This window comes from Haliaeetus albicilla, chromosome 5 (assembly GCF_947461875.1).
Source record: "Haliaeetus albicilla chromosome 5, bHalAlb1.1, whole genome shotgun sequence".
In the NCBI taxonomy this organism is placed as follows: domain Eukaryota; kingdom Metazoa; phylum Chordata; class Aves; order Accipitriformes; family Accipitridae; genus Haliaeetus; species Haliaeetus albicilla.
This window is the reverse complement of record NC_091487.1, coordinates 39,205,765-39,217,896: the sequence shown is the minus strand read 5'-3', so window position 1 is coordinate 39,217,896 and position 12,132 is coordinate 39,205,765. Positions and strand designations below refer to the sequence as shown.

At 37.3% G+C, this 12,132-nt stretch overlaps 1 protein-coding gene across 2 annotated transcripts in view; it reads left to right on the top strand.

Annotated features, from left to right (window-relative positions):
- Positions 1-12,132, top strand: part of COX16 (cytochrome c oxidase assembly factor COX16) — a 49,715-nt gene that overhangs the window by 17,310 nt on the left and 20,273 nt on the right. The window contains exon 3 of one of the 2 annotated variants that reach the window (XM_069784253.1): positions 7,261-7,372. The exons of the other annotated variant lie outside the window; for it this stretch is intronic. Coding sequence (XP_069640354.1) covers positions 7,261-7,372 — 112 coding nt within the window. The remainder of the gene's footprint in view (positions 1-7,260; positions 7,373-12,132) is intronic. 2 annotated transcript variants of the gene reach the window in all.

Here is a 12,132-nt window from a genome sequence, read left to right as displayed (position 1 = left end):
TATGTATGACCATTGCATGGCACTCCAGGAGTTAAAATCCAAGTGAAAATGAAAATACCTGACCTGTTCTTTCAGAACACCATCTGAGCAATAAAACTGTAAACCCAGAAAGAGTATAAAAGGAGTAATGGTGGTGGTGTGAAGCATACTCATTAGTAAGTGTGCTAAGAGCATAAAGCTTGCTTTATGCAGACTGAGTAGATTGCCTTTAAAATTTCTATAAAGGAAATGGCAGTGTTTTGAGCTTCTTAGCTAATCTTTTTGACCAATTGTCTGGCATGTAATTACCCATGAGACATTGCTTATAGACACATGCAAGGTGCTAGTGTTGCCTTTGTCAATTCTCATTTATTGAATTTACTTGGTTTCTTGAAGTCCTAACTCAGGAAATTATATACCTGTGAGGATCTCAGCTTTTATTTTATAATCCTAGACCTTGGAGTTGGGAAGAAGAGCACATATGATGCATAGAGGATTATCCTGGAAGCCTTGCTGTCGTTTTAAAAAAGAAAAAAATGGGGAGTAGAAGAGAAAAGAAGGCTAATACGATTGCTTATGATACTTTGACATTTTACTGGTTTACAGCTGTTCTCATAATTGGGCTTGACAGTGATTTAAGTGTGTTGACTCTCTGGTTGGTTATTTGTCTTGACTGTCTGGTTGCTCAGTATTACAGTTTTAGAATATTGTTGGTGGGTCCCTGATGTTGCCCTTTAACATCATATCTTGAAGCTCACAAATGGGTGTCAGGGGACCTACAGCAGCATGTGATTTAAATAACTTCCACTGATCTCATTGGAAATCTTATTTCCATCTTGTTCAGGTTCTTGCTTCAGTTTCCTTCTCTACCATGGAGCTCTTCTCTGCCTGTGAGCAAGTCGCTGAATTTTAGTCAGTCTAACCTTCTCAGTCTGTAAAAGGGAGATAATTAATGCTGCTCTACTTTACATAGGGAACAGGAAAGTTAATTAAATCAAATAGAAGGAATTATTCAAATTCAAATGAGTATTTAAAAAAAATATTTCCTCAGGTGAGATCCATTAATTCGAGTGTTTTGGGTCAGGGTGAAATAGTTCAGGAGGAAACAGGAGCAGTAAAACTGACCCGTTTCCATGAGGCTTTTATATCAGAGGAGAACATAACTGACGTTTGCCTCAAGAAGGTCCAGGAAATCAGTCCAGCATTTTCTCATTATTGTAAGTGGATAGTTGAGAAGTAAGTGGTATCTGCCTATTAGAATGCTTCTGTGTTGCAGTTAAAACATTACTCTGGTTCACAGACATACTGCAGTTTGTTTCAAAGCATTGAGTTGAGATGTGACAACTGCAGCAGCAAAGTATTTAAATGAGGTTGCAACATCCACCCAAAAAGGGGAATGAATCTGTGAGTCGCTGGACAACACTTTGCTGAGTTGCTGGCTGGTATATTCATATTGCTGATGCTATGTAAACTAGCTCAGGTATGTCTGCAGGAGTTGCACACATAGGTGTGCCCTGACATTACAACTAAAATTGTCTGTTGGTTATTGCTTCTATTTTACCTGCCTATGAACTCCACCTGGATAGGATTTCTGTACCCCAGAAGTTTGGTTTGTTTCTTTGGTTTGCTGTGTTTTGGGTTTTTTTCCTGAAAAAGAAGCATTACAGAATTAAATATAATTTAAAAGGTTATTGTAGTTAGTATGATTTCTGACCAATCTGTCATGTTTCTATATGTCACATCATTTTCTTCCTTTAAATAATGTATTTCATATGAGGTGAAGGTTTTAAAACAAAATCACCTAAACCTCTGAATATCTGTGGCATTTAAAAATTACATTTACATTTGTGGCATGTCAGCAGATTGTCCCCATCATTAAACACATTGCAAGCTACTACTGCTAAATAGAGCTGCTTTACAGCAAGCTGTCTTGTTTATCTTATTTGAGGACCTGCATCTGTGTTAGAAAACTCTATTTGCAAAGCTATCAAAGATACTAAGAATTTAACTGAGAAAGCAAACAGTGTTGTAGCAGGATATAAAGGTGTGTTTTTCACTTTCTTCCCCCAAATTGTTAGGTTGACTGAAAATTGCAAAGTGTTTTTATTGCAGTTCTTAATGGATAAGCATCCGTGCTTGAAATCATATTACACCCTGGTGCTCCCAAAGATCATAAGTCTGACCAAAACTTGACTGACTTCACCATTTCAAGGAGTAATCTGGATAGGCCAGTTCATTGTGTTTGGACTGGACTGGCAAAGCCCATGGTGGTGTAGTTCGTTCTAATGACAACTAATGGACTTAATGCTGTTGCTGCCAGCCCAGGTTGTTCCATGCATTCAGTTATTTTCTGTGGTCTGCAGGCTTTCTGCTTGATTTTGTTCCACATGGATTTAGACTCATCCTCTAGACTTCCAGGTGTGCCAACACTCCCTACCAATGCTAAGGTCAATTTAAATAGCACTGTTAGTACTCAAAATACTCTAAATGGGTTATTTATATTGTTAGAGTTAGGGAGGTGAAATTTAAACACTCAGTATCTGCTCAGCTAAATCTAAACATATGTTTGTGGTGCTGTGCACTAAGTCAGGGATTCATCTTGCTCATGTTTCCATTGTCTTAAATGAAATGCCTAGTTTGACATAGCTATGCAGGCAGCCCATATAGATGGTTTGAGAGAGAAATGCCCCCATAATATGCTTCATTCAATTTTAAAATACGTGATCAAGAAATATGTTGTTCTCTTTTGACCAATGGAAAAGTAGAGAGATTGAGCTCAACACTTTATTATTACCCCATTTCAGTGAGATGAGTACCATCCTTAGTGTATGAATGTATTTATATTTAATTTGACCAGTGAATGGTAGGTGAGATAAACCTCTGCCTAACTTAAGGTGCAGATGAGTTAAGGTTTTGGACATATATCTTCAAGTGGGATTTATTTTCTCTAGAAACACCCATCTCTATTCAGCTGACTGCAGGAGAAGCCTAAATAGAGACTTTATGCTTCAAGTCAAAAGTTTAGATGGATAAAATTAGGTGAGATGAAGCCCACCCTAAATATTCTTTCTCTGAAGTTTCATTGGCAAACTAGCAGATGGCTTGAAGGTAGAAGAAATCTTATTTAATCTGTTGTTTGTGTCTGAGGTATTCTGTGATTCTGGAGAGTTTCCTCCATGATTTCATAGGAGGTTGTATTAAAAACATTCTGTTTGATTTGAGTGTGAACACAATCAGAATATCTTTAATTGGTGTCTGGTAGAATTTTTTGGATGGGAAAGGTATCCTTTCTAAAGTTGTCAGCAAGGGAACGTGGAATGATTTGAGCGTCTGTCACTGAACTTGGAAGAATAATTAAGTCTTCTCATCTAGCATTTTAGCATTTATTTATTTATAGATGCATTTTCATGTGTTTAATTGATTTCAGTAAGCTAATTACACAAGCACAGTGTGGCAAGGGATTGATGTTGGTGATTATTGTTTTCTTCTTTTTTTTCCTTAAGCAGGTCAGGTTGGCCTGAGTCTCAGCCCTAATGAAGACAAACTTTGGCTAGTTTCCTTGTGTAAGTAGATTTAGTTGATTTTCAAAGACTAAGTTCATTAATGAGCTTGGCCCTAGGTCCTCCAAAAATCAAGAAAATAATACACTGAAATGTTGTTTGGTGCTTTAAAGAATGTGAGAGGCATACGTTTATGATTGCTTATAAGAGAAAAAAAAAGATCTTTGTCAGTCATTTATGTAATGAAGCACATTTTACTAAATTAAAGCAGACCTTGCTTTCAAGCGTGGCCTGCTTAGTGGAGGGTTTTAGAATTGGATGTTAAGTGAGGCAGCCTGGCTCCTGATTGATGGCTAAGCAGGTGCCCTTACAGTGTCTTTGTTTCTGTTGGCAGGGGGAATTTGGAACTTGTTACATCTTTTGACCATGGTTCAGAATCATCCAAGGTAGTAATTTCAGTCCTTCAATATGGCACAGAAATGAAAGGGTAGCAGAGCTGTTCATACTCTGTATTGTGGTGGTACCAGATGTTCAGATGTCAGTTTTCTTTCTTGTTTCAGATCAGTCCAGAGGGATTGTATGGAAATGAGCTCTTTTATCCGTGCTATTCTTGAAGATTTTGAGTTCAGCTGCTAGTGTTGGGTTCTTGCATTGATTTCAGCAAAAACTAATCTATTTTGCTTGAGCTCAGATGACTTCCCCTCTTTGTCTCTAAACAGCTACTTACTGAATTTGCCATGATACCAGAGATGTATGTTTTAATTTTTCAGACATCCGTTCAGTTTAGCATATTAACCACCATTTTTCTGTAAAAGGCAAATACAGACTCAGTCTGGGATTCAGTAAGATTTTTGTTGCCCCATTCTGGGGCTGACACTGTGTGTATGCTTTTGAATGGTTTCCAGTGATTGGATCCACCTAGACCCACTGCATATTGTCACCACAAACAGCTTACAGCACTGTAGGACAACCTGGAGAACAAGGTATTGCCCATGCCTGCCCTTTTCTACCATCTTGTGTCAAGTTGAAAAAATGAGACCAAGGCCACCTAGCCTGTTCTGATGAAATCAGGAGATCTGTCAATATCAGAAGACTTCTGTTAATAACCTGAAACAGGTATGGGCTCTCAAAATCACAATATGGTTGTTAAACACTGGGGCAGTCTCATTAAATCTGGATGTGATGATGTTAACAGTAGTAATACAGAGATTATTTTGGTAATATGTGTTGTTTACTGATGAAGAATTAAAGCTGTAGTAATTTTTAACTTTGAAATATCTGTTTTTTAAATGAATCTTTAGTTTCAATCTTGTAATATTGTGCCAGCATAATTTTTTGGCAATGAATATGAAAATGTATTGTTAATGATACTGAGTTTGGCCAGAGACCCTAAATAATAATATTCAGGGTTTCCATGGTAAAGTGTTTCACTGAATCCTTGTCAAGCTTTTTTAATAAGTTTTTTTTAATGAAGAAAAGCCCTTACCTATCAGTTTCCATGTATGCAGTGGTTACTACTACTGTAGAAATCACAGGGGTTTTCTGCCATCCATGCTAGGATATCATGCTAGATCCTGTATGTAAGTATACATTAACAAACATCATGGAATCAAAAATCAAATCAAATCATTAAGTTTGGAAAAGACCTCTAAGATCATCAAGTCCAACCAAAACAGCATGTCTCTGAGAGACAGAGAGATCTTGTGCCTTTTATAAAGATTGGAAAAATGGACTTAAAGTTTCAGGGGCTTAATATCTGTCTAGATCTAAAGTTTTGATTCTTAAAACTTCCATTCTGCGGCTACCTGGATGCATATTGCTTTTGGACTGAAGATCCTTTACATACCTAAAATTCCGCTGATACCAAAAAAGCTGGTCGAAGAAACTCTTTAAGACTCAATTTTGGAGTTTTAGAAAGCAGGCATTCTTTATTGCAGCACAGGGTGCACGGGGGATCGCTCCACCTATTGTGCACACTGTCAGGCCTAATTGTGCAGGTTAAGTACATGTTCTATATACATATTCACTAGATTTCCAAGACATGTTATACATATTCATTAGTTTTCTGGGAAACTATTAGCATGTGCAAATGTCGTTTATGCAGGCACATTGAAGGTCTCTGGTGGTCTTCCATAGTCTTCCTCACTTGTCCACTACTTGACCCTTCTCGGATGATTCTGCGCAGTGTGATCTTCTGCATGTTTGATACATCTTATCCTAAAGAATGCTCGTGAGTGCTTCTATTATCTATGCTTACATTTTGACGTAATTCATATGGATACTTCTAAGCTAAGTTGCCTAAAAGGGCTAAAGTCCTTATCTTCTTCAGAAACTGCAAGGCCATCCAAAAGCAATTTCTCACACATTTTGCAACGTACAGAACCCCCATCCACCACTGATCAGCAAACAATCAGGCAAAGAAACAGCAAGGCCATTGTACTCAGAAAAACTTCTTGCATCACCACTTTTGGCCAAGCTCTCTCATACCACAGTTTTCATGGTTTTGCATAGCTTGGCATCTATTAAATATATAGAAAATCTTTTAGGCTCCATTAAATAGAGGTTCCTCAATCTGTGTTAGCTGAGAGGTGACCGCCGCTAAGTGAGCTGTTGAGTGCAATTTGTGAGGCATCACACAAAATGGCTGTTAGAAGCAGGGATGCCTCTTCCTGTGACCTGCTGGTTCAGCCGGAGGTACCCAGGATGGGGATGAGAGGTTCAAGGCACATCGCCTTTCTCTGGGAAACATGCAGTAACTGTAAATTTGTAGATGGCCTGGACCTGCAGGCATTATCAGCTTTCCTTTTTAAAACTCATTTCTGTATGGAATTAGTTAAGAAATTGGAAGAATGAGGGAGAAAATGTGATTGTGACCTGATAGTTACATTATATATGTGAAGTAAGGGAAACCTGGCTTTAATTCCTATGCCATTTAGAATTTCTGTATTTTAATCAAATGAGTATTCGACATTAAACGTCTTGAAGCTGGGGCCCCCTTTTTTAGGGCATTGTTCTTTCTCTGAAATGAGGGATTTGTTCTTTTTCTTTAAGACAAACAAACAAAACCTGGTCCACCTCACTCCGCAATGGCTAAAGACTATGAATCCTAACTGGAAGGAGGTATCTTCTCAAATCTCAGGATAAGTTGTGTAGTACTTACAAACTCTTCAGCCTTTCCTCTTGTCTGTCTGTAGTTACTGCTGCTCTAATTGCTGCCCAGTGTGTGTCCCCTTTCTAAGCATCTAAATCTTCTCTTACTTTTTAAAAAAAATTTTTTTTTAATTCCAGAAGTCTTAATTTGGGCTACACAACCAGGTGCTAGGTCCCTGTAAATCTAGTTCTGAATCTTCACGTGTGCGTACTAACATGTATGTGCCTGTTGCTACCTATCTTGAACTAGTAAATACCTTGGTGACCCTATGCATTTTTCCAGCTTTCTCATATGCGTATGCAAGTTGTGGATGCACTTAGAAGATTGCCTTAGAGTGAGTGCTTCATGTGAGGCCTCTCATATTTATGTCCAGGAAATTCAGGACAGAATTTGGATCCTATCTGGCATGTCTTACTCAGGAGTACTCAGTAAAGGGAGCATGCTAGGTATGTTCTGCACGCAAGGTAACTCTTTATTTGGATGCACAAAAGTCCCAGTGGATATACATTGTCCAGGATTTCCAAGCATCAAGCAGCCACATTAGAGCTACCACCTGACTGTGCTACCCAGCATCTGGAAATTCCAGGCAAATGGCCAAATTTGTCCTTTTTTTTTTTTTTTTTTTGCCAGGACAGAATTTCTGTGTAGAAAAAAAGGGCTGTGTCTGGAGAAACCTGGACATCTGGCAGCTTTACCTCAGATTATTGAGATTCTCTGTGATGAAGTACAAAATAGAGTGCAAGTATTAAGAGTTCCTCGTTTTAAACAGAAGCCGTTTTTTCCATTTCATAATTCTTCATGGTGTTTCTGTTGTCAAGATTAGACTCAGATGAAGAGAAGGTTATTGACTGGAGAAACTCATTCTTACGCCATTGCAAGTGGAACTAGTTTCAGTACATAAAACGTTGCTAGCTTTCAGATTTTTATATTTTATATACTACCAAGAATTCTGTTTGGTTGCTTTAAATCCTATCACATTGCCACAATTAATTACTAGTATTTTTGCTTTGCAATTGAAGTGATTACAAGTGTGTAATTTAGCTTCAGGCAGCTTTTAGCCAAAACATAATTTAGTATCCAGCTGTTTTTCCCCTCACCTCCCTCAAGCACCAGAAAACATCTAGCTTTCCAGACTCATCTTGTGAAGCCAATAGCCACGGTGTCAGCAGATTGAAGCTCAAACAGAAGTACTGGGGTCCCAGTCCCTAGATAAGGATTTTCTGCACTTCTGGACTTGTAGTTTTTACCAAGAAGGTTTTGAAAACCCTTTGCCCAGGAATGTTTCCGTTTTAACTGTGATCTCTGTCTAAATGAACCTTCCCTTCTCCTTTGTGTTTTGAGGCTAGAAAGACTCAAGAAGTCAATTGGTTCTGTGCGGCAGTCTGAAAAAGCAGAGCCCAAACTTGTAGCTGGAGTTACAACCACTAATGAGAGGGGAAAATGCATAATATGTCTCTCTTTGAATATCTGTCACTGCAGAAAGCATTTATAGGTTTGCTTGTGATTCAATAGGTGATGCATTTTCCCCAGAGTTAGCACTGAACCTCCTGTATGTTGTGTCAGGCAGTGCTTAACTGCCTTTTTTTGATGAGGCATAAAAATGAGACTTTGCCTTTAGAACCTTAATGAGTGCTGAAATTAATGTTGTAGCTGGTACAACATCATGTCTTGCCTCCCTGGAGCGTAGCTCAAGGAGAGTAGAAGGTATCTGAGATTGTATGTTGTCCCTATGCGAGTAGATGGGCAGCTATGCGGTCAAGAAATTCACAAGCTCTCCCTAACAGTCCCTCCACTTCTGCACCCTCAAAGACTATGTGTGCTTGTTCATAAAGCCTACCAAGTGTAAGCTCTGGGATGATTCAGAGCAGGAGACTAATTTAGGTATTCCCAGAGGAACCTCTCTTTCTTCATTGATTACAAAGAGAATGTAGGAATACAAGCTTTCTGGATACTGCATAGAGAAGAGAGATGACTTGTCTTATTAATATCTAAAACGTATGAATTAAAATCTTCTGCATTCATAATTCCCACTGAATTTGGTAAATTGTTTTGTTAATGTTGGACATTTAGCCCTTATAAGTACATATGGCATAATAGCAAAACAGTAACTTTGCTACTCATATTTTAAATTTAATTACACCAGATCTTATAATTATAACTTTCTCTAATGTACCCATCAGAATGTCTGACCCTTTGGCAGGTAAACGTGTTAGCTATTACAAATAGTGGCAAAATATCTTTCAAAAGAAAATAGCGCGTGATGTACAAATGTGTTGCAAATTCTATTAATCTAAAATACAGGTAATTTGGAAGATGAAAAAACTTTCTGGAAGTGCAAATTATTAGAAGAGGCTTTTTCTTCGTACTGTAAAACTTCACTAGATGTCAGTGTGGAAAGTATTTTTACTTAAGTGCTATGTGAACTGTAGAATGGGAAGCATTAATGCCTTTAACACATGCAGATTTAGGATGGCAGTTATTAGAATTTGGTAGTTGGGGGATTTCTCAGTACGTAATTTATTGTAGAAATGCAGTTTCAGAACAATAAAAGCAATTTTGATAAGTTCACACTGAATTCTGAAAATTGTTTCTGTTCAAACAGACATTAAAAAATCAAAATTTGTTTCAGTACTTACAGAAAGTTTTGAGATTTGTATTATAAATCAAAATAACATTTAAAAACATAATTTAAAACAATTTTTAGGGTTAAAACCAGCAGACTTTTTGCTTTTGTTTTATGTTGATTATTTTGAGTCAGCAAAAATATTAATGTATATTTTCTTGCTGTTGGTTTGTGAAAACTGGACTTGTTTGTATGAGGGTAGCAAGTATATTTTCACATGGCTCAAGACAGGGCTTAGGCATTAACTTATGCATTTAGAAAAGAAGATGCATGTATATTTATATATGTTTAAGTTTGATTAAGGAAAGCATTACTAATCTGTAAGTGTGCTTGTGCATTCTTTTAACTGTATTATGTGTTTATATGGCATTTGAAGATCAGACTCTCTCTGCTCCTACATGAGAAAGGTTGGTGGGTTGGGGTTTGTTGGGTGTTTTGTGGTGGTGTTGTTTTATTGAAGCTTTAGTGCTTTTATTGAAGCTTTAAGGTTTGGTCTCCTATGAGATAGTTAAGACGTTTCCCTTAAATGAATTCCTTTGTGTTTCTGAGCTGGTACACCAAGTGACAGATAGTGGTTTAGATAGAGTATGGTGCCTTTGGTTTTGCTATATTGTTAAAGTAAGCTGCTACCAGGACTAGTTTACCAGGATGAGCCTAACTGAACAATCAGTGAACACCCGAACACAGGTATTTCTGCTGAAGTACAGAACTAAAGAGGACACCCTTTCCAATCTTATTCTGTCTGCTTGTACAGCAATGAAAAGATTAAGACGAGAAGAACACAGAACACAGGCTGCTTGCATGCTGCCTTCAACTGCCAATTCATGATTTCTCTCTTGAAGTTACTTGCTTTTAACAGAAACTTAAGTGACCTTTCTGTTTTTCAGAGTTACCACAAAGAAGTTGATTGTGTCCAGAGTTGGGATATGACTTAAGAGAGCGATAAGGAAAAGCTTAAACTATATTTGCACTAATTTTCCAGCTTTAACTTGCATAGTAGATACATAGCCATTAAAAAACAATCTTTTAAAAATATAATAAAAAAATGTTGAGTCTGCAGGAGTTGCATCCAAAAGTTGTATTTTGTCTTTATTATTTCTAGCTATTAAGTATCTTCCATTTAGAGGCAAAAAGGGGTTTTTTTTGCCTAAATACTGGTGTCACAAGCTCACACTCTTTGTGAGTCCTTACATATACCTTAGGTGTGCTTTCAGTAGCATGTCCATTACTTTCAGAAAGTTGGCACAGATGGAACCGATTAACCCTGTAATTTGGATACAGCAAATCATCCTTTAGTAAATATTTAAGAACTATTACTGAAGTTCCTTTTGTATTTGTGCAACTTTTATTCAAAGTAGAAGCTTTTGCTTTTGCCAATAAAGATCACGTGATTCTGAATGCAGGAGTTGGACATTTTTCATATTAGAACTGGACTTTCCTTTTGCATGCATGGTTAATCCTGAAATAATAGTAACTAAATAACATGGTGATGGGTTAACTGAAATATGCAGAAAATGCATTTGAAAATGTAAATGTCAAATATATAAACAGCAGATGCATTATAAGGAATTTTGAGAGGTTTGTTAAAACATTGCAAAGAGCTCGTATGTAATTTAAGGTATGATGAAACTGATATTTAAGAACTTAAAATCTTTTAGTAGATTTCATTATTTTTTTTATAAATTATACCTGCACACTGAGGAGAAGAAAAGGAATTTTTAAAGTACTGCTTTATGTAACATTTCCTTTTTCTGAACTGATACCTTAAGGGTGTTTAGTTTATGTCCTGTACTTCATGACGTTTAAGTGGCTGTAGCAGGACAGGTATAGCATACTGAAGAGACTTTACAAAGGCACCTTGAGAGATGGGCAAGTTTTCTCTGTCAATGCTTTATGATGGCTGACTCAACAAATTCTGCAACTCTTGTTCCAGGCTAAGAATCTTTTTTTGTGACCAGTGGTCCACATTTTGTCTGACAGACAAAAAAGAATGTGCTATTGCCTTACTTTGCACCTCTTTCTGTGATAATAAATAAACACATTAAACCCTCTGATAGTAAATCAGGCTGAACCATTCTTGCCTTTCTTGCATAGTTTACACCATGGATCTTCAGCGTCTGTCCCTTTCACCTGGGAGGTCTTACACTTTTGTTTCTTGTTTGGACGAAAGTAAAAAGGAAATTTGGGAAAAACTGCACAGAATACTTAGCAAGTTCCTCCCTTTGTACTATTGGGTTGCAGAGTAACCAAGATTTAGCAAAGCCCAGGAATGCCAGCTTTGAGATCCTGTATTGGAGAGCTCTACCATTCTGACTTTAAGGCGAGAGGTGTGGTTGGGTCTATACTTAGAACTGGTTTGTCTTTATGAATGCAGCAAAATTTGCTTTTCCTTGCAGGGACCTTTCAAAAACACCAAGGGTCTTGCTGTTAGTTCCACACTTGTGGGTTTTTTTTTCTCTATTGGCATGTTTTATTTTATACTGGAAGGAACAGTTTTTGCACTGAATTTTACTGTGAAATGAAATTTATGCTAACATACTCAGAGCCAAGGTTTAAGGCACTAATTTATGTTTTATAAATCAAATAAACAAATGTGCACCTGCAAATCAATCTGGATGCGAAAGCATACAAATCATTGATTAAATGCTTGAGTACTTTCTTCTCGGAACTGAAAGCTGTAGAACTCCTGTTAGTTTTGATGACCTTATATATGAGAAATCTAGATAGACTGAAGTGCTTGCTGAAGTATGGGAGGTTTGGTCATCATATTAGCCTTTATCTTATTTGCATTTCCTGTGGCATTAACATGTGAAAATGTATGGTCCAGAGTTTGGGATTGTAGGTCTTTTTTTTGATCCATCTGAAAGCAAGTAGAAGAT